Source organism: Octopus sinensis, linkage group LG4 (genome assembly GCF_006345805.1).
Source record: "Octopus sinensis linkage group LG4, ASM634580v1, whole genome shotgun sequence".
NCBI lineage: Eukaryota > Metazoa > Mollusca > Cephalopoda > Octopoda > Octopodidae > Octopus > Octopus sinensis.
In genome coordinates this window covers 152,101,841-152,125,791 of record NC_043000.1, presented here as the reverse complement: position 1 = coordinate 152,125,791, position 23,951 = coordinate 152,101,841, and the positions used below count along the sequence as shown (strand labels likewise).

The 23,951-nt window shown below is 38.4% G+C and overlaps 1 protein-coding gene across 5 annotated transcripts in view; it reads right to left on the bottom strand.

Moving 5' to 3' along the window:
* Positions 1–16,917: 16,917 nt before the first annotated feature.
* The window catches only part of LOC115210629 (protein CDV3 homolog), a 29,298-nt gene continuing 22,264 nt past the window's right edge, over positions 16,918–23,951 (bottom strand). For 3 of the 5 annotated variants that reach the window (XM_036502572.1, XM_029779273.2, XM_029779274.2), the window contains 3 exons: positions 21,958–22,112; positions 20,828–21,014; positions 16,918–17,719 (listed from right to left, as the gene is read on the bottom strand). In XM_036502572.1, the coding sequence (XP_036358465.1) occupies positions 17,608–17,719; positions 20,828–21,014; positions 21,958–22,112 (454 nt within the window). In that variant the 3' untranslated portion in view covers positions 16,918–17,607. Of the gene's footprint in view, positions 17,720–20,822; positions 21,019–21,957; positions 22,113–23,951 lie in introns of all 5 variants that reach the window. The other 2 variants (XM_036502573.1, XM_036502574.1) reach the window with 2 other exon arrangements.

Here is a 23,951-nt window from a genome sequence, read left to right as displayed (position 1 = left end):
TAACTTCTCTTAATTTCCTCAAAAGTGAAGCATAATAGGCTCCTGCAATTGTGGTACCCTTTGCCAGGAAATCTGTCATCACTACTCCTTCCTGGTCCCAGAAGACTGTGAGCATGACCTTGCCAGCGGAGGGCAGCACCCTTGCCTTCTTTGGAGGGGGTGAGTCACGGTGCTTCCACTGCATTGACTGGGCTTTGGTCTCTGGATCATCGTGATGGACCCAGGTTTCATCCTGTGTAATTAGTCTTTTGAAAAATTTTGACTCATCTTCTTGGCACATCTCCAAATTCACCCTCGAGCACTCGACGCGTTCTTGCTTCTGGAAAGGCGTGAGCAACCTGGGAATCCATCTGGCAGACACCTTTTGCATATGCAAATGGTCATGAATGATAGTTTCCACAGACCCGGTACTAATCTTGACCTCATGGGCTATTTGGCGAAGAGTTATGCGTCGATCTTCCAAAATGGCAGCCTCAACTTAACGGACAGATGCCTCATCAATGGCAGAAGGGGCGACCAGATCTGGGAGCTGTTTCCACAGAGTTCCAACCATGTTTGAATTCACGATGCCAGCGTTTTACAAGGTCATAGGATGGGGCATCATCACCATAAGTTACTTTCATTTCATCAAAAGTCTCCCGTGGTGTGCGTCCTTTCAAATACAAAAACCGGATCACTGCTCGACACTCAACAGGCTCCATTTCACACTTGACTCGGTTCAAACACCTGTAAATCAGAAACCACAATTAATTCAGAGCTGTAATTTGCCACTTACTCTATAGAGATATAAATGATTGCACATGCAAAATTTCAGCTAGATCAAACAACTCTAAGTGGGTCAGAGGCATTACTTATTGAACGTCCCTCGTATCTGTGCGCTTATCCCGAGTCAGACGTGTAGCAAAGGTAGGATTGCTATATGAATATAAAGGTTCTGAGGTCACCAGTGTGGCGGGATGTTGATACTACCACCTTAACATTGTCCGTTGATTATTAGTTCAACAAAAGTTGTTCTCACGTCGGGTTGATTCCATGGTTGTTAGATAAAGATGACGATGTCAGTTGTTGGCGCGAGTGTGGGCATTCCGAAAGTCGAAAAAAGAATTTTTTTTGTTTTAATTGAAATTATAATTAATTTAGAATCATATCTGTATTTTTAAACATGGAATTTTAAAGATTAAAAACAGTAAAAGAAAAATTGGGGTACGGGGAATTTTTTTCCCCCTTTAATTACTATAGACATATTTCATCAGGTCAGATCCTTGGTCCATACACTCCAGAACCATCCCATGTAAAGCATAACGTTAGAACTTTGGAAAAAAAATAAAGTCTGATCAATTAATGGAGTAACCACTGAATTTTTTTCTCTGTTGTCACATTTAGTCTCCACTATAGATGATGCTTTGAAAAGTTGTTTCGCGGCAAGCTCTCATTCTTCATTGTTAAAAATAAGAATCCAAAGAAATTTTTAAAGGAGAGAACTGGATGAAGGGATGGAGCATGTATTTGACACCCTCGTACGTACACACAAATACACACATTTATACATACACCTGACTCAATTACGCACGACTCAAGTTAGAGAAGGGGTGCGTATTATACACAAGGTTTAGGCTTTTCAAAGGTACAGCCCCCTAAAAATCCCCTGCGTATTATACTCAAGGGCGGACTATACTTGAGGATTTATGGTACTTCAGGTAAATTAAAAGCAATTTTTAAAAGTAAACTCACAATATTTATTTTTTTCCGAACCTCAGCACCACCTGTGCATTCTCTCCTCCACCCCCAACATGCTTTTGTTTACATCAGCTAAACCCATTATACTTTGCTACAACCTTTAATAAAACAGCACTTCCTTCCACTTCACCTTTCCACACCATTAATTTTCTCATTTTCTAAAAAGTGCAATGCTTTGTCGGAAATATTGTGCACTTTAATTTTATACATCCAACAATTCTTGGCAGCTTCAATATTTTCTTGCTTTTACACAACCCTTGTATGTCTACAATAATGAAGCATGTATAATTCTTAAAGAGTGACAAACTTTATTGCAATCTACTTTGGCTGGAGAGGGATAAAGGTAAAGGTGGTCAACTTATCACCAGAAATAGGCACCTGCTGGTTAATAGTAGCCATTTTGCTCAATATTAACGGAGAAAAAAAAAATAAACATATTGCAGGTCCACAGGCTGCCAAAAAGAATCTTTTGGTTGGGCATAGGGATGGAGCCATTGATTTAAACAAATCAAGAAATATGGAAGCCATCCCAAGCTTGATCAATCTACCAAAAGGTTTGAGGTAGTTTTGGAGCTGAAAGTTAAGCTGCAATTTATGCAGTGGCATGCGTCATCTGAGGGCTTTCTGTCCATAGCACAGGAGAGGAGAAGGAAAATTCACATGGCTGCCAGTGCTATTGCCACAACAGCAACAATACTGCACAGCATTGACAATACTGTACAACCACAACAGTGGCAACTGCAATGACAAGTGCAACAGTAAAAGCAGCAGTAACACCAGGAACAATAACGTGTACCTGTAGATTGAGGGAAAACAGCAGGGAGAGGGTTCTTTCCTCAGTGATCAAAATGTGGGTTTTCCACAAGTAGCCCTCAGAGATCTCTATTTTGGGAGAAAACTGTTCTTTGTTTGAATTTCATGCTTTTATTACTGTTATTTTCCTTTTTTAATTGCTTGTGTGTAGTCCTAAACTGCATCATCCTTGACATCATTTTATCAATCTTTAAATATCAAGAAAAAATATCAATGAACTGGCAGAATCACTAGCATGTCAGACAAAATGTTTTCATGGCATTTCTTCTAGTTTTACTTTTCTAGTTTAAATTCTGCTGAGGTTAGCTTTGCTTTTCAGAGTTGATAAAATAAATACTAGTCAAGCACCGAGGTTAAGGTAATTGACTAGCCACACCATCCAAAATTTTAGAGCTTGTATCTATAGTAGAAAGAATTATTATCATTATCATTATTATCATTATTATTATTATTATTGTTATCTTTTTTTTATTCTCCTTTCAAATTTGCTTCCATTTCTTGCCGAGTGTCTTCCCGACTCCTAGGGCAAAGAAACTCATAGTATACATTGGTATGAGTTTCTCTGAGTTTCTTTGCCCTAGGAGTCGGGAAGACACTCGGCAAGAAATGGAAGCAAATTTGAAAGGAGAAGAAAAAAAAAATTTTTAGAGCTTGTATTTATAGTAGAAAGAATTATTATCATTATCATTATTATCATTATTATTGTTGTTATTATTATTATTATTATTATTATTATTATTATTCTATGTTTGAGTTTTGCTTTATATTTGTACAAGTTGGCTCCAAGTCTCACCCAGAGACCCCAAGAGACAACAGGTTGGAAGTTCATGTTGTTGTTATGCCTAGTGTGCCATATATTTAGGGGGGAGTTTTTGGTGTTGTACTAATGAATGTCTTAAAAAAAAAATAATTAAAAAATTTTTTTTTTTTTTTTTAAACCGAAAATTATGTTTGTTTTAAACCTTGAGATTACATAGAAAGTATTTTGCGTAGGATATGAGCAGTTCCCATGAGCACTATCTTTTGAATTTCTGCCATTTTTGGGTTTCCTGGTATCTGAGTTGGGTAGCTATCAGCCCCTTTTGCTATCATTCCCAGGGCACCTATGACAACAGGTATTATTATTATTATTATTATTATTATTATTATTTATTCAGTAGTTTCTCTTTAGTTTAGCTGTATCACGCAGTGGACCTTCATGTTCCTAAGGTGTATGCAGCATTCTCTTTTACTCTTTTACTTGTTTCAGTCATTTGACTGCGGCCATGCTGGAGCACCGCCTTCTGTTCATATTTTTGCAGGAATTTTGTGGGGACTGTACAGACTTCTCATGTTGGCACACTGCATCATTTTGTTTTGTTTTGGGGGCCTAGTTTGTCATTTCTTGTTATAGTAGTAGTGTTTGCTCTATTGTGCATGATGTGTAATGTGGGTTGTTGTCTTATTACCATCATCAACATCATCATTATTATTGCTGTTGTTACCACTTTTATTGTTACCAGTATTATTTTCATTTTACTGGTATGATGTTAATGACATTTGGTTCTTAATATTTCTATAATTATGATTCTGTCATTGCTTTTATTATCATTGTTAGGATTGTTGCCAAGACTATCACAATTTTTTTACTTGTTTCAGTCATTTGACTGCGGCCATGCTGGAGCACCGCCTTTAGTCGAGCAAATCGGCCCCGGGACTTATTCTTTGTAAGCCCAGTACTTTATTCTATCAGTCTCTTTTTGCCGAACCGCTAAGTGACAATCATTGTTACTTTCAAAATACTTCAACACTTTTTACAAATACAACTTCTAACACCATCGTTGTTAACATTATTTCATTTATTGAAGGCAGCAAGCTGGCAGAACTGTTAGAGTGCCGGACAAAATGCTTAGCAGTATTTCACTTGTCACTATGTTCTGAGTTCAAATTCCACTGAGGTAAAGTTTATTTTTCGTCCTTTAGGGGTCGATAAAATAAGTACCAGTTGAACACTGGGGTTGACAAAATTGACTCACCCCCTCCCCCAAAATTTCTGTCCTTGTGGCAAAATTTGAAACCATTATTTCATTTATTAAGGCAAGTGATATGGTAGAATTGTTAGTGCATTAGAAAAAATGCTTAATGAGATTTTTGGGGGCTCTTTATGTATGAAAGACTATATGCTAACACTGAGCAAGATGAGCCTTTTTTGAACCCTTGCCATCTGGGATATTGATAACACCCACGTGCTCTCAAATAGACAGTAGGGGAAATAAAGACTATAAGCTCACACTATACTTCCAGTAGTAAAATTAAGTATACTAAATTACAGACACTTGAAACATATACTCTTTACTCTTTTACTTGTTTCAGTCATTTGACTGTGGCCATGCTGGAGCACCGCCTTTAGTCGAGCAAATCGACCCCGGGACTTATTCTTTGTAAGCCCAGTACTTATTCTATCAGTCTCTTTTGCCGAACCGCTAAGTTACGGGGACGTAAACACACCAGCATCGGTTATCAAGCAATGCTAGGGGGAACAAACACAGACACACAAACATATACACACACACTTATATATATATACATATATACGACAGGCTTCTTTCAGTTTCCATCTCCCAAATTCACTCACAAGGCATTGGTCGGCCCAGGGCTATAGCAGAAGACACTTGCCCAAGATGCCACGCAGTGGGACTGAACCCGGAACCATGTGGTTGGTTAGCAAGCTACTTACCACACAGCCACTCCTGTGCCTATATACATCAAAATCAATTTTAAAATAATAATGAAGAAAATTAACCAACAATCAATTGCTTTTCTCTCTTTTCCCTTTAACTTATTCTTCAGGTTATAAGTTCTTTGTGAGCCTTAACCCTTTTATTACTATATTTATTTTGGGATGCTCTGTGTTTCTTTCAATTACTTTAAATATAACAAAGAATTTAGTAAAATAACTTGGTTATCATTAAGCTAGTGTTAGGAACATAAATTGTGACTAAGATTTGGTGGAAGATTTTAGTTCAATACTTAAGAAAACAAGACATTTGTACTCAGAGCCAGAGCCGGTTTCAGCCAGATTGGTAACGAAAGGGTTAAAGCAGAGGTTAATTTCTTTGACACAAGGTTTGCTAAATTGTCCAAGTTGGTATTTTTAAAAATTCAGTACAATTTTAATTAATTAAAACAGTACAGTTTTAATTAATTACAATTATGATAGAGAAATTTAGGTATTATAATCTTGTTTTCTATTATTACAGATTCAATAGTAAGCCTCCTATTTCATAGAAACTCATGCTCATACAACCTGATGACAGCTTGTCATGGCACTCATAATTACCCTAACCCAGTTCTTTAATTGCTGTAGGAACATGTATCACAAACAAGGATAGTGGTGTATACCATATGTTCTTAAGACAACTAGGGAAATGATATTAGAACCTATTAAGCTTGTAAAAAGCCTGTAGCATCTGCCTTCTTCTGGTATCATAGCAGAATCTGTAATAAAACAAAATAGGAAATGGCTGTGTGGTAAGTAGCTTGCTAACCAACCACATGGTTCCGGGTTCAGTCCCACTGCGCAGCATCTTGGGCAAATGTCTTCTGCTATAGCCCCGGGCCGACCAATGCCTTGTGAGTGGATTTGGTAGACGGAAACTGAAAGAAGCCTGTTGTATATATGTATATATATATATATGTATATGTTTGTGTGTCTGTGTTTGTACCCCTAGCATCGCTTGACAACCGATGCTGGTGTGTTTACATCCCCGTCACTTAGCGGTTCGGCAAAACAGACCGATAGAATAAGTACTGGGCTTACAAAGAATAAGTCCCGGGGTCGATTTGCTCGACTAAAGGCGGTGCTCCAGCATGGCCGCAGTCAAAATGACTGAAACAAGTAAAAGAGTATAGGTTAAGAAGCTGCTCATTACATAATGATTTCAAATTTGTTGGTGTTTTTTTTTTTTAATTAGTTTCTGTGCATGCAGTGTGCTCAGCTTTGTGACTATTTCACTTAGCTTATGGTGGACTATTAATATTCACGAGTTGAAAATAGCCAATGTAATCAGGTACCCAGTTATCAAAAGGCTAGCAATTCATCTCCACTGTGCTGTGTTTGTAGCCAAACTAGTTAATTTTTTGTGACTCAGTCTACTTAGCTGTATGTGTGTGTTACAATAGTATTGTAAAACTGAACCTTCAAGTGGTGAAAGATTAACCCTTTAGTGTTCTGATTATTCAATCAAACATAATGCTTATTGATTCACATTGATTTGAATTAATCATGCATTATCTCATATCTTCAAGATCTTGATGGTGTAATTACTTAATGTAGAATAACATTGTAGGGTAGGTGTGGGCGCCTGGATTTGGTCAGTTTGAACATAAAACAGATTAAATATTTTGGCCGGATATGGCCGGTTTAAATACTAAAGGGTTTAGATGACTTGGTATGAAAAAAATTTGTTAATTGGGCATTAATTAACTTTTCTAGAGAAGGGAAAGAATAACCAAATCCTTCCTAATATAATATTAATAAAATCCAGAATCTAAGACAACTAGTGATGCTTTGCATCAACCAGAATTCATAAGAAAGAGAGTTTGACCAATTCAATTGCTGTGAGAAGTGTAGAATGTATCAGGGCTTGCTATTCTTCTAAGGAAGGCGCATGGCTCAGTGGTTAGAGCGTCGAGCTTACAATCGTGAGGTTGTGAGCTCGAATCCCGGACCGGGCTGCGTGTTGTGTTCTTGAGCAAGACACTTTATTTCACGTTGCTCCAGTTCACTCAGCTGTAGAAATGAATTGCGACGTCACGAGTGCCAAGCTGTATCGGCCCCTTTGCCTTTCCCTTGGATAACATCGGTGACGTGGAGAGAAGAGGCCGGTATGCATGAGCGACTGCTGGTCTTCCATAAACAACCATGCCCAGACTTGTGACTAGGAGGGTAACTTTCTAGGTGCAATCCCATGGTCAGTGTCATGACCGAAGGGGGTCCCAGATTCTTCTAAGAGAAAGTTATTAGGTTGACTGAAGACAAAGCTGGTTCCTGAAGAATTTGAACTCAAAATGTAGAATTTATCATTTATGACAACTAAGCGTTTTATTTAGGGCAGAACAAAGTCATTTATAAAAGAGAGATACAACTGAGTAAATTGACTACAGTACATACATAGCATTGTTAGCACCAAAAGACTTGTAGCGTACCTAGGTAATATCCTCACTGTTTGAGAGATATATTAGAAATGATCTCGTGTTAGATAGCAACCATCTTTGGCTATTTTGACCTTGTTGTGTCCACTACTCTGATTGGTTGACATTGGCACAGTTTGTCTCTTGACTTATTTCGCACCAGTGTGTAAGCCAACCAATCATAACCTTCGGATAAGGTCCCATGACACAGTCTTTTGGGGGTTTCACTGGAGCCCACCTCAGGTTATAAAAGGTGCCAGCAAATCACGATTTCTCGTCTTAGGTTCCAGTCCTTTTCAGGACTAACCTCTGACCACAGAGCGACTCTGCTAGTTCCAGTGACAGACGACCAGACCAGACCAGCCAGCCATGCTACAGCAGCATCAACGCCATCCTTTCAACCATCTCCGTTCTCCATCTCCATCGCCTTCATCTTCAGCAACTCCTTACGAATGGTCGTTTTCCCTACAGACTGAAAGCTGAAGTTGATCCACCAAACATAAAATATCCATCACTGTCTATTGAAGTAATAAGTAATAAATGAAATTTTTACATCATGTGGATCATCATCATCATCATCATCATTTAGTGTCTGCTTTCCATGCTAGCATGGGTTGGACGGTTCAACTGGGGTCTGTGAAGCCACAAGGCTGCATCAGGCCCAGTCTGATCTGGTAATGTTTCTACGGCTGGATGCCCTTCCTAACGCCAACCACTCCGTGAGTGTAGTGGGTGCTTTTTACGTGCCACCCACACAGGTGCCAGACAGAGCTGGCAAACGGCCACGGACGGATGGTGCTTTTTATGTGCCACCGGCACGGGGGCCAGGCGAGGCTGGCAATGGCCACGATCGGATGGTACTTTTTACATGCCAAGAACAATAAAAGCAAGTGAATACTTCTGTGAGACTGGATCTCATAACCAAATCCACTGAATGCAAAGGTTGTACATTTCTCCAAGAGATATCAAATTTGCCCAAAGAGCATAACCTTAAAAATATTTACAGAGAAGAAAAGCTGTAAAGGAGCATTACATCATCAGTTATTTGATAAAATGGTAGACTTCATCATCATCGTCATCATTTAGCATCCATTTTCCATGTTGGCATGGGTAAGATGGTTTTCACAAGAGCTGGTACACCAGAGAATTGCACCAGGCTACAGTCTGTTTTGGTTTGATTTCTAGGGCCAAACACCCTTCATAACACCAACCACCCAATACAGTGTACTGGGTGTCTTTTACACGTCACTGGTACAAGTGCCCTTTATGTATCACCAACACTGGCCGTGACTACAATTTCAATCAGCTTCATGTCTTCTCAAGAAAATAGAAATCCTCATCAACCATTAAAGCATATCTTTATATATAAAAGTAAGGTTGTGTGTCTGTCTCCTACGATTTAGATTCCTAACTACTCCCACATTTTGCGGTGCAGTTTAACCAAAACCGGGTATCTTATAGTTGTGATTCATATCGAGCCCTTCTGGGTATTAGCGCGTGTCTACGATGAGTCTACGACTTTAAAAATAATTTACCATCATTTTTTTCGATTTTAATGCATTTTTTCGCTATTATATAAGGGAAGTAACTCTCTAAAAATGTCTACGATTAGTCAACGATTTTTAAAAAAATTTACCATCATTTTTTTTCCATTTTTAATGCATTTTTTGGCTATAACTCTCTAAAAATGCTTTATAGTTATTTCCCTTACAAACCCGAGCAACGCTGGGCGATACTGCTAGTACACAATAGAAACCTTTTTGTTATGCTATAATGTTTAGAAGCCATTCTTCCATTGAAAGTTGCTAAAAGAAATTAAAAATATAAAAAACACAGGAATAATTGCAATTAAGGTTAGAGAGCAAAGGTATCCAAAGTAAGCTGTATAATTGATCATACAGCAACACCATTTTTGGGGATTTAATGCACATTCAACTATTTGACATTCATCATATTTTCTACCTTTATTATTTTTTATTTAATATTTCTATTTTTTTAAGTTAATTTTTCCATGTTGAGATGCATAGAGGAAAAGTGGTGGCATAGAAATTTTGTTCACTGTTTAAATCGGTCATGGGCAAACTGCAAAACTTTTTGAATGGCACATCAACAAAAAATTAGCTTGAATTTTTTTAGCAGCTTGATAATGAACCACATCTCATGGTCTGCTTCTTAAAAAAGGTTGCCCGTGTCTGGTTTAAAATAAGTGCTTTTATAGCTCACTGTCCTTCTTATTCCTGACAACTGAACTTTCAAATAGACAAGTTAGTTAGTTAGTTAGTTAATTTTTGGCTCAAAAGCAAATAGCAAGGCCATGTAGGGGGACATGGAGTTAAGTACAGGGTGGTGTTCATGTAAAGAGTTCAGGCCACTTGAGGTGAAGGGAGACTTTGAACAAAGCGTTCGTCGGCATCTTCACCATCTCGTTCCACGGATCCGCAACCCGGACAGAGAAAGCTCCTCTCCTTCGATTGAGATGAAATCGTCGCAGGTAGAGCTTTTCGGAATGACCCTGCAGCCGATGCTCTGGAGCAGGAGTGAAGAACAGCTCTTTCGAGAGGTTACACTTTCCGCTTATGATGTTGTGGGCGAGAATGAGATCACTACGGCGGCGGCTTTTTTCAAGAGAGTAAAGGTCGAGCGTCCTCAGCCTTTCTTCATAAGACAAATTTTTGAGACCATGAACCATGCGGGTAGACAGCTTCTGGACTCTTTCAAGATGCTGTATGTCTTTGAGGAGATAAGGAGAAGAGGCTTGAATCCCATACTCCAATATGGGTCTCACCAGCGTGACATAGGTTAATCAACAAAGTATTTCAGAATTATGCAAGTGTTATGCAAGTAACTAAGTAATGACACCAGAAAATTTTCCAGGGATGCCTTCTGTATGAAGAACAAATAGCTATGTGCAAGGTAACATGCTTGATATAGTGAATCAGAAAGCACTTTTAATCAATTGAAATTTACACTTGTAATGAAAAGTAGAATCATTAGTTATTTTAATGTCTACTTTTCCAAGCTTACATGGGTTGAACAGAGTTTACTGAGGCTGTTTTTCTAGGGGGCTGGATGCCCTTCCACTTACCAACACTCACTTGTTTCCAGCAAGGTAATATTTCTTCATAACCAGACATCTTATAGAATATCAAAAATGAATGCGATGGCTGGTATAACAGTGACAATTGTTTTACAACAATCATGTGATGCCTAAACACAGCATATACATAAACATGGATTCCTGACAGGCTTCTTTCAGTTTCTGCCTATCATAACCACTCACAAGGTTTTGATCAGCTTGGAGCTGTAGCGAAAGACACTTCCCCAAAAAAGGTGGCGAGGCGGCAGAAACATTAGCACACCGGGCGAAATGCCTAGCAGTATTTCGTCTGCTGTTAAATTGTGAGTTCAAATTCCACCGAGGTCGACTTTGCCTTTCATCCTTTTGGGGTCGATAAATTAAGTACCAGTTGCGCACTGGGGTCAATGTAATCGACTTAATCCATTTGTCTGTCCTTGTTTGTCAACTCTATGTTTGGCCCCTTGTGGGTAGTAAAGAAATAGAAAGACACTTCCCCAAAGGTGCTTTGCAGAACCATATAGTAGTGAAACAACCTTCTTACCACAGAGCCATACCTGTGCCAATTCTTGTCCAAGAAAAGCAAGGGAGATCAAACTAAAACTAAAATTAATTAAAAAATTGGATGGAAGAGTGCAGTAGGGAGTGTATATAATCTTTGCTAGTTACAATGAGAACTCCAGACATGTTTCAGTTTTATTAACTCTAACAAGTACCTACCAGATATTAGAACAGCCTGAGGATACACTTCGTATCAAAATAATTTAATAATCAAACTCTTTAAAATAATGAGAAGATTTCCTTGGTGTGCTTTCTGCATGAAGAACATACAGTTAAGTATGAACTACATAAAGTAATGAGCCAAAATATACAGTGCTGGAGTAGAAGACCCATCAAGCCAAGTGAAATCATAGTCATGGCAAATATTCGAGTCATACAACTGGCACCCATGCTGGTGGCACATAAAAGCACACATTACACTCTCGGCATGGTTGGTGTTAGGAAAGGCATCCAGCTGTAGAAACCGTACCAAGTCAGACTGGAGTCTGGTGCAGCCCCCTCAACTTACCAGCCCTGGTCAAACTGCCCAACCCATGCTAGCATAGACAATGGGCATTAAATAGTAGTAATGGTGATGAAATGACACTTGTTACAATATATTAGTCTACACTTAACTTTATTATGTTGCAGTTGGAACATAATAAAGTGAGTTCTTTGGTGCCAGTGCCATGTAGAAAGCACACAGTGCACTCTGTAAAGTGATTAGCATTAAAAGATGCATCCGAGTGTAGAAACCATGCCAAAGTAGACCTCACTGGTGTTGGTGTCACATAAAAAGAACCAGGTATACTCTGTAAAGTGGTTGGCAATTAGGAAGGATATCTGCCAATAGAAGCCAAGCCAAAGCAGACCACGGACCTTGGCAGGGTCCTCTGGTTTAATATCTCCTGTCAAACCATTCAACCCATGCCAGCATGGAAAAACTGATATCAAATGGTGGTGATGATGATTCAAGATGCTTCACTGGCAAATATTTTTCTTTGCCATTGATTTAAACTGTAAATGAGGGTCACAGAAAAAAAAACTATCTTCTCAGGTCATTCTAGTGCTTGGTAGGTAAATGTTAGATTATACTTCACTGAGGAGGTCTGATAACACTGAAACGTGTAGAGTTGTCACTGTACCCACAAAACAATAAACTCACTTTCTTGCAAATCCCGTCGCAATATTTAATTTATATTTTGGAGTTATCTCCCTTGTATTGACAAGGCTTTTTTTTTTTTTCATCTATTTTTCGGTGATATGACTGTGGGGTACTGCCTTAAAGGTTGTTTTTTTTAAGTCAAACAAATCGACCCCAGTACTTATTACAGAGAGATAGACAAACCAACACCAATTGTCAAGCGGTGTATAGCCAAACACACACACACACACACATAAATATATATATATAGTAATGCAAACAGAGAAAATAGAACTCAAAATATGAGTAAATGTATATTTTTACTAATATTTAGCAGAAGCAACAGTGTGACTAAAAGGCCAAGAGATTTGTGATAAGTACCAACGCACAAAACTCTCAACCTTTGCATCACTCTCTTGCTTCTGCTATATATATATATATATATATATATATACACACACACACACACATACAATTTCCATCAACCAAATTTAGTCAAAGGCATTGGTTAGCCCAGGGCTATAGTAGAAGACACTACCCCAAGATGCTGTGAGACAGAACTCAAATCCACATGGTTGCAATGTAAGCTTAACTGCACCACTACAACAGCAATTTGTCAATAACAAAGATGCTTTTGCTTTTTCCTTTCACATTAAATTTCAATTGCTCTCATGCTCTGTTTTTATCTCTGTTTACATGAACAGAATATCATTCAAGATATGAAACTGTTCAGCATCAAAGAAAAAATATTTAGTGTAATTATAACTCTGGGGGAAAAAAATCATATTTCATCCAATGTTTTGAATATGATTGAGATGAAATCATAATAGCCAGCTCCAGTACACAAATATAACCTAATGTTATTCACAACATATTTTTTTCATATTTTCCAATAAATTCCTAACCATCATGGAATCAATATGCTTTTACCCATCTCAAAAATATGAATAATAACATCAGGATATTCATCTCTTGGAGATATTAACATCTAGATAGTGGACTTTTAGCATCCATATAAATGAGTACTTGGACAGACATATATGTGAAATGATATTGTAAAAGATTGGATTAAGATGAAGAACTTAATTCCATCACATTATCATGAAATCAGTTGATAAAGAAGAGAAATTGTGGTTTGCAAATTACCATGTCAAAAGGAAGCTTAATGACCAACAAAGTTCTGTTAGAAACCACCCAAGGGTTGTACCCTTCACAGTCAGAAACTCATTTCCTTCACTTCTGTTCACAGCAGAAAGCACCCTGAATAGTCACTATATTCCATTCCTAAACTTTAGTCCAATAATCCTTGCCTTTCCATTTTCCCTACTTGAACCTATTCCATTGAACCAAATATACCAAGATTGTCAACTCCCTTTTCACGATTGGCACTCCTCCCCCAACTCAACTGCCTCTTCTCTAGTGCTTTCTACTGACAAGAATTGCAATGACTACCAAATTTTCACTCAGTAAACCTAAGCTGTATAACAGGAACATTGATGGCTGTACAGGTGGTGCCATACTCAGTCCTTATCTTCCAAATTAACATCCTCACCACACTGGAATCCACTTCTACCATATCACAATGAGAAAACCTCTTCACAGCTTCTCAAACTTATCTACAGCAATCAGTTTCTTACAAATTACACCACTACTGTCTTAGATGAAAGTTAACATTAGAAAGTGTAGCTCTAGATGCCTCTAAAAACTTGAGATGATCAAGGCTGGAATGTCTTTGATCAATTGTTCAGTCAGAGCTAACCGAAGGCAAAACAACTTCCTTAACATTCGTCTCTATCAACAACCCACTTCTGTTTCAAACCAACAGAGGCTCACCTTTTCCTCACATAATACACACCAAAGCAACCTAATCCTTCCAACTTCTCTCTCTCTCGTAATTACTCCAATCTGTTGTTGATACTAACCTCCACCTAACCCAAACAATCAGCTGAACAACTGTACTCACCTGCCTAAGGACTGGAATCCCTTTTCTGCTACTCCATTCTACACCTATTGTAGATGTAGCTGTGTATGAATGAATGTGTAAAAAGTTCTATATACAGATTAAGGTATAGTTGAGTGGTTTCTAACAGAACTTTGTTGGTCATTAAGCTTCCTCTTGACATGGTCTTTTGCAAACCACAATTTCTCTTTTTTATCAAATGATTTCATGATAATGTGATGGAATTTTAAAAGATCATGGAAGCATTTGTTTGAGTTTGAAAGTTCTTCATCTTAATCCAATCTTTTACAATATCATTTCACATAAATATTTAAGCCCACTATCACTGCATGATATTTTCGGCAAGTATTGTTAACCAAAAGTGTGTCAACCCAAGCTCTGAATAAAATTGGGTAGTCAGAAACTGTGAATGTAAGTTAGATATATAGTAACTGTAATTCGAAGAGCCAGCTTTGTCTGTCTGACTGTCTCACATACACACAGGTATGGCTGTGTGGTAAGTGGTTTGCTTACCTACCACATGGTTCTGGGTTCAATCCTACTGCATGGCACCTTGTATCCATGCTTGTTTATGTACGTACCACTATTTTGACATCACAACTGTTGTAAAATGATTGTCCCTGTCATACTAGCAGTCTCATTTACTCTTCACTACTTCACTCTGAGGAATACATTCACAGTACACACGTCTGTGGAATATTCAGCAACTTAGATGTTAATCATACGAGTCAGTTGTTTAGATCATCAAACTGGAATACTCCTTTTTGAAACAAACAGAGGGCTTATTAACTGCTATGCAAATGGGTTTGCACATGTCATCATCATCATCGTTTAACGTCAGTTTTCCGCACTAGCACGAGTTGGACGGTTCGACCAGGAATTGGGAAGCCAGGGGCTGCACCAGGCTCCAGTCTGATCTGGCAGTGTTTCTACAGCTGGATGCCCTTCCTAACGCCAACCATTCCCTGAGTGTAGTGGGTGCTCTTTATGTGCCACCTGCACAGGTGCCAGGGTGGGGGGGTCTGGCATCAGCCACGATCGGTTGGTGCTTTTAACGTGCCACTGGCACGGAAGCCAGCCAAGGCGGTGCTGGCATCAGCCATGTTCGGATGGTGCTTTTTATGTGCCACCGGCACAGAAGCCAGTCGAGGCGGCGCTGGCATCGTGTATGTGTACCTATAAATAAAAGCATTTTGAATGCTTACTACAGTTACTAGCTAAATAATTTAGCCAATCTAAATCGTTTTCCATGTGCAGCTGCACTCTATCCTCTGCTCCACCTTTTGAGACACTTGTCTTTTCCCAGTGCCTGGCTTGAAGCATTGGCTATTTCTAGCCTTCCACTAGGTTCTAGTTTCTTCTTCTACCTCAGACTTACTCTCACCCATCATCCAAGCAATACTCAGTCTATATCTATCTCTCTCTCTCACTCCTAGATGGACTTATTGTTCATTCTTCACAGCAACTGAACTTACTAAACTCTAGGGACTAATTCTTGTTGACGCCATCATCAATTGGTGCAATCCTAGAATTTACCTGGTGAAACACCTTTGTAATGCTATAACAATGTGGGGAATTGGAATCAATCTGCTTAACATTAATTCATTCCAGTGTTGCCAGAATGAAGGAACCATCTTCAATTACTTGCTGCACATAATTGGGGACTTATAAAGAAACTAGCAGTATCGTCCGGCGTTGCTCAGGTTTGTAAGGGAAATAACTATAAAGCATTTTTAGAGAGCTATAGCCAAAAAATTAAAAAATGGAAAAAAAATGGTAAATTTTTTTGAGAGTTAAAAAGGTCGAGTTGCGTCCCCTAGACAGTCTGTGGTTTGTGTTTCTGATTTTCGACCCCATGTCGAATTTATCGATTTTTTTCAGAACTGGGGGAACTTTTCAAAATTTTCGCTGCGTTAGTTTTGAATTATGACATTGGGCTATGTGTGTGTCAAGTTTCATCAGAATCGGTTGAAAGCCGTGGTCAGGGTGAGGGTACAACCTAACAGACACACAGACACGCACACAGACAAACTGCCGTTTATATAGAGAGAGATGCTCGATAAAAGGACATCGTCAACATCATCGTTTAACGTCCGTTTTCCGAGCTAGCACAGGTTGGACGGTTTGACCGGGGTCTGGGAAGCCAGGGGCTGCACCAGGCTCCAGTCTGATCTGGCAGAGTTTCTACAGCTGGATGCCCTTCCTAACGCCAACTACTCCGCGAGTGTAGTAAATATCTCTTACCTGAAATATCTCACCACTGATATTGGACTGGTACAATACTGAGTAAACATGGAGAAGAGAGTTCAAATCATGTAAGACTTGCTCTCAGGTGCATTCAAGGAGCAAGAAGCAGGGAAACTGTACTGATTGTGTGTGTGTGTGTGTAAAATAGTCCACAGCCTTATCACATTTAAAATATTAGTGAACCAGAAAAACAAATAAAATACGGAAAATGAAAAAAAAAAACATCCAGAAAATTCAGAGCATTATTGCTTTATTTTATACATTTTAACTGTTGCATCAAAGTTTCTCAGATAATAACAAAGAACTTAACTTTCTGTGTGAATTATATGCCTTTGCATGTGTGTATGTGTGTGCGTGTTCATACTTGTCAGGGGATTGTTCATAACAAATGTTTACTTACTGTTAAGTAATTGACTGGAAAAAAAAAAGAAAAAAACCTTCAGAAAGTAACATTAATTTCATTTCATTGAGCTAATATTACTAAAACATAAATAAAATCTATTTTCATAATTTGTTTTTAAATTCAAGGGTGTCAGTTGTTACCTTGATTTTTTTTTCAAAGGTGGCACACAAAAATGTGTGCATCTATATTTTGGCATGTTTAAGGAGATAAAAACACCTTTCTCAAGAAGGCCGAGAAAAGTTAAAGAATGCAACAAGATATTTCCCAGTGTGAAGCAGCAATGGCAAGTAGAACACGAATTGATAATGCTATCTGTCATGCTAGGACTGGTTTATGGAAGGTATCACAGGCAACAGCAGCTCATGGTTTCCAAGAGAGGAGGACTTAGACAGCTTTAGACATCATTAAAACTCATTCAAGTCCATCAGAATTTTTCCTTGGTATAGCAATTTTTATTTTACTTACAAACTAAGCTGCTTAGTCCCTGCCCTGGCAAAGTTCAATATGGTTTATTTTTAGTCTTCGAGAACTTTAAATTTATTATTTAATTTCAGTGGTAAACTGTGATTTGATGGATCTTCATAGTTGCGGTTGTTATTACGCACTCGATCTATATATTTTTTCTCTCTGCAAAAGAAAAGAATCCCAAAATAAGAAAAAAATCATTACATGGTTTTGCATGTGGTAAAGATTTCTTGTATTAGCAGATAATCACAAAGAGTAGAGGTGGAGTATAGTTGACTGTTTCCTATGGTGGCTGTCGGTTTATTCTACCTTAAGCTTTCTCTTAAGTTATAATATTCATTTAGGCTTTTCTCTTGAAGCTAGGGAGAATATAACGATTTATCGTCACTTATACTAAAGTGCTATCATTGTATCTTTAACCCTAACTGCAGTTATAACGTCATATAGACATATACGCATGGAACGCTACATCAACGACCATGTATGTTGAATATTTTAATCGTGTCCTTTAAACCGCTATAAGAAACATAAAACAAAGATTACGGAAATGCATATTTATCTATGCTCAGTTGAAAAACAAACATGAAGAGAAACATTTTCTTTTTAATTATTTTATTTATATAAATATAACATTTTATATTTATTTACAAGAAAGATAACTTAGTCGTGAAGAAAAAACGACTTTAAATTCCTTAGCTAATTTCTTTTTCTATCTAATACGTTAACCAACAAATCAAAATAGATTTTTGATTAACATAGACATGGCATAAAAATTTACCGATGTCTCCAAAAGAGTGAGTGTCGTGGAGTTGAATGACTACCAAACGAACACTAAAGTCTCTCCCCAAATCCAGGGTTTTTATAACTGCTCAACCTGATCAAAAAGAATCGAAATTCAGGACAAACATTCTTTTCGAAACTTCTAGAATCTTTATACGAGCAGTTACACTAACCAATGGGAAAAAAACGAAAATGACAATTCCTCGGCAAAGACATTACATCATATTGCCAATTCGCACCACATTTCAAAATGGCTAAAATGGCTATTGCTACAACTGAAAATCAACTTCAGTACATGTTATCAGTTACTTGTTTTAACTCTAAGAAGTTAAAGACAAATCTTATGAAACTGCTATCAATTCTCCTAGGATTAATAGAAATTAGCATCAGACATAATATAAAATTTTAACAAAGGCTAAGTTAGTAGAATGGTGGACAAAAATACCTTAACCCTTTAGTGTTCGCATTATTCTGCCAAAACTAATGCTGTTTTTGTCCTCATTGTCCTATCTTGTAGCTATGAGATTTTGATGATGTAGCTGTTAATTTTTAAAACGATATTGTAGGGTTGGTGTGAGAGACTAGATCTGGCCAGTTTTAACATAAAACAGGCAGAATACTTTTGGCCGGATATGGCCGGTTTAAATGCTAAAGGGTTAAGATATTTGATTATACCCCTTTTGAACACAGAGTTAAAACTCTATTCCAGCCTACTTCACCTTTTGTCCTTCTGCGTTTAATAAAATAAGTATTGAGGATAGTGGGAATTTATAATTCCCTACACTTTAGAAACTTGTGCTTCAGGATTTCTACAGTACAGTGACTGAAATCAGTAAAGGAATGAAGTCAATTCAACATACTCAACCACAAATCCACTCTTTTACTTGTTTCAGTCATTTGACTGTGGCCATGCTGGAACACCACCTTTAGTCGAGCAAATCAACCCTGGGACTTATTCTTTGTAGGCCCAGTACTTATTCTATCGGTCTCTTTTGCCGAACCGCTAAGTTACGGGGACGTAAACACACCAGCATCGGTTGTCAAGCAATGCTAGGGAGACAAACACACACACACACACACACACACACAACACACACACACCACACACACACACACACACACACACACATATATATATATATATATATATATATATATTATATATATATATATATATATATATACGACAGGCTTCTTTCAGTTTCCGTCTACCAAATCCACTCACAAGGCATTAGTCGGCCCGGGGCGATAGCAGAATACACTTGCCCAAGATGCCACGCAGTGGGACTGAACCCGGAACCATGTGGTTGGTTAGCAAGCTACTTACCACACAGCCACTCCTGCGCCTGTTTTATTACAGAATGTTTATTCTGTTTATTACAGAATGAGAATTCTATTCCCAATTAAATACAAAAAATCATGCACACCTCACTTTTTGTTATATCAGAGATTCTGCTTAACTTTTACTGACAATTTTTGGTTTAGTATTACCAAGATGGGTGTAGTGACAATAGGTTAAAAAGTTCACTCTATTATAAAATTTAATTTAGTGCAATAACTTAGGTAAGTGTTATCTACCAGAGCCCCTCAGGCCAATCCAGCCTTCTTATAAAACACAGAAACTGTGGAAGCCTATTGAGTGGATTCTACATGTAATTTGAAGGTAAAGCCTTGTCATACACAGTAACATGATAAGTCTACCTGAGAATTATATAAAGTGTGCATGTACTTATGGAATAGCCAGCTACTTACATAGCAATGACATGGTAGTTGTGTTGACTGAATCATTGCATAAGACAAAAATTCCTGTGAGAATCTTGAGGGATTCACATATTGCAACTTAATGTATTCTCCACCACAAATAGGAATTATCAAAAATAGTTGCGAGTTTTTCTAAGTAACAACCAAGCATACATATGTAACCAATAAACTTCACTGACACAATTTATCCACAGGCTTTCAATGTCCTTCCTCACGAAGAGACAGGGACAATTAAATAAAGTTAATACAAATAATGTTCAAGTTTGAACTTTTGAATCTGACTTGATAAAGGGGGTTCAAGGAAGGATAGAATCCCAGATACACACACCAAAATCTTTATATATAAAAGTGAAGTTGTGTGAGTGTCTGTCTCCTACGATTTAGATTCCTAACTACTCCCACATTTTGCGGTACAGTTTAACCAAAACCGGGTATCTTGTAGTCGTTATTCATATCGTGCCCTTCTGGGTATTAGCGCGCGTCTACGATGAGTCTATGATTTAAAAAAAATTTACCATCATTTTTTCCCCATTTTTAATGCATTTTTGCTATTATATAAGGGAAGTAACTCTCTAAAAATGCTTATATAGTTATTTCCCTTACAAACCCAAGCAACGCCGGGCGATACTGCTAGTATATAAATAAAAGCTTTATTTAATCAACTGAAATCATATGATTTGATATTTAAAATTTCAAAAATTTTAGAAAAATAAAATCGTAACACCTTACACGTCATTAGGAGCGCCACCTCCAAGGGTTGGAAAATCAACTTCACTCTGGATATTCGGAGCTGTTTTTTTAGCTAATCTTGTTCTTGTTACTGATGCTGCACTAGAACTGTTACCACGTTGAGAAGGTGGTATATATCGTCCAACTGATTTTGGTGTTTCCTGAGCTGCTACTGGTTCTGGAGTTTCTGGAAAAAATTGAAAGAAAGAAAAAGTTGATATCAAAGAAGAGACAATTTATTATAACAGATGCACCTTTAATCTTTTGTTTGTTTCAGTCATTAGTCAGCAACCTTGAACAATTTTAGTCAAATTGACCCCCAGTACCTTTTTTTTTTTTCTTCTTGTAAAACCTGGTATTTATTCTATTGTTCTCTTTTGCTGAACTGCTAAGTTATGGGGGTACCAATTGTCAAGTGGCAGTGGGGACAAAACACACACACACACACACAAAACAAGCTTCTTTCAGTTCTCATCAACCACATCCACTCACAAGGTTTTGGTCAGCCTGAGGCTGTAGTAGAAGACACCAGTCCAACAGGCCACACAGTGGGAGTGAACCCAGAACCATTGGGGTTGGGAAGCTAAATTCTTACCACACATACACTTGCGCATGTACAAGTTATCTTTCACTTGTTTCGGTCATTTGACTGCGGCCATGCTGGAGCACCGCCTTTAATTGAGCAACTCGACCCCGGTACTTATTCTTTTTGTAAGCCCAGTACTTATTCTATCAGTCTCTTTTGCCGAACTGCTAAGTAACAGGGACATAAACACACCAGCATCGGTTGTCAAGCAATGCTAGGGGGACAAACACAGACACGCATATATATATATATATATACACACGACGGGCTTCTTTCAGTTTCCGTCTACCAAATCCACTCACAAGGCTTTGGTCAGCCCGAGGCTATAGTAGAAGACACTTGCCCAAGGTGCCACACAGTGGGACTGAACCCGGAACCATGTGGTTGGTAAACAAGCTACTTACCACACAGCCACTCCTGCGCCTTATATTAGTTATATTAGTTCTTTGAAAACATTTCCAGAACCGTGAACTATTGTGAATTCATTCTATAATATCAACAAAGAGTTAATGCAGATTATTAAATGAGGATTACTTCACTGTACCTGGTGCAGGTGCAGGTGTTGGGGAGGGAGCTGGAGGTGTTTGTGCACCTTGTTTACTCCAAGGCCCTTGACTACTGTCGTGCCTTTCTCCAGATTCAGAATTTTCATTATTATCTTGATTCAATTCATTCTCATCATCGTCATCATCATCAGATCTGAAATGCAAAAGAGAGCAGAGAATACAGTTCTATATTCAAGAGATGAGGAATTATGTACATTATTTACACTATTTAAATTTGACAGATATTTGTCTTCATCTTGTTGTCGTTAACACAACGTTTCGGCTGATATACCCTCCAGCCTTCATCAGGTGTCATGGGGAAATTTTGAACCTGGGTTCTCATTCATCATCATCATCATCATCTAGCGTCCGCTTTCCATGCTAGCATGAGTTGGACGGTTCAACTGGGGTCTGGGAAGCCAGAAGGCTGCACCAGGCTCCAGTCTGATCTGGCAATGTTTCTACAGCTGGATGCCCTTCCTAACGCCAACCACTCCGTGAGTGTAGTAGGTGCTTTTTACGTGCCAGACGGGGCTGGCAAATGGCCACGATCGGATGGTTCGCTTACATGCCACCGGCACTGGTATCACAGCTGCAATTTCCATTGTTCCTAAGGTATTTTTCGATGTTGTTGTTATCATTATTATTATTCAGGTCACTACCCGGAATCGAACTCGGAATCTTGCAGTTAGTAACCTGCATTCTTAACCACATATGGCAGTGCTTAAGAGTGCAGCTACTAACCCCAAGATTCCGAGTTCGATTCCAGGCAGTGACCTGAACAATAACAACAAATACCTTAGGAATGAGAACCCAGGTTCAAAATTTCCCCAAGACACCTGATAAAGGCTGGAGAGTAAATCAGCCGAAACAGTATGTTAATAACAAACAAGAGGAAGACAAATATCTGTCAAATTTAAATAAGGTAGAGAGCAGGGAGTCAGGCAGAAAAAGAAAAACCCACAGGCAAACTAAATTTTCCAATTTAATGATTTTCAAAATAGATATGTGAATTTAACAAATAATGGAAAGTGCATCTAATAGAAATTCATTTTAGAAACAGTACACAGAAAAAGAAGCTAGCATTTCCCCCACCAGCTGTTGTTCGTGCTACCTGAGGTGCCACCTGGACAGTCTGTCTCCTTGGAGAAACCTCTAATTCATTCTCACTTTCTTTCTCTCTCAAGTGTGAATAGTCATGTAACTCTTCTACAAGATCTTGTTCTACTCCAGCTTCTTCTCTCCCAGGGGATTGTTGCCTTGTGAGCTACATGGTGACCTCAATAGCACTAGTGCATGAAAACGCACCCTGTACACACTGTAAAGAGGTTGACATTAGGAAAGGCACCCAGCCATAGAAAGCAGAAGACACTGGAGTATGATGCAGTCCTTGGTTCATTACCTCTTTGTCAAACCGTCCAAAACATGCCAGTGTGCAACGTGGACATTAATTGATGATGGTGACAAATATGCACAAATTTACACTCACAAATGAATAAAACAAGTGACTCCAATTTTAGATTGAGCCTAATTCACATATAAAATTAAGATTCTGGATGTAATCATTCATCATCATTGTTCGACCGTGGTCGAGACAATGGAATTTACCATGTTGCGCCAGACTTCACGGTCCATCATAGCATTACGGAGGTCCTGTTGCTGGATGCCTGTATCCTTGGAGATTACATCAGGGTAGGAGAGTGTGCGCCCTCTGGTGTTGCGAGTAGATGGCTTCCAGAGGAGAAGAGTAGAAATTACTTCTTTTTCAGCTCTACAACAATGTCCAGCAAACTGGACTCTCCTACCTTTCACAAGAGATGACACAGGTGGTAATTTCCCATATATTTGCATTTTAGTTGGATGGCGCCTCCACGAGAGATTTTGAGCTCTCATAAGGAGGTGAGTGTAGGTTCCATCCAACCGCCTCTCAAGCTTCTTTGATAACGTCCAGGTTTCTGAGCCATATAGTAGAATTGGTTCGACTGTGGCTTTG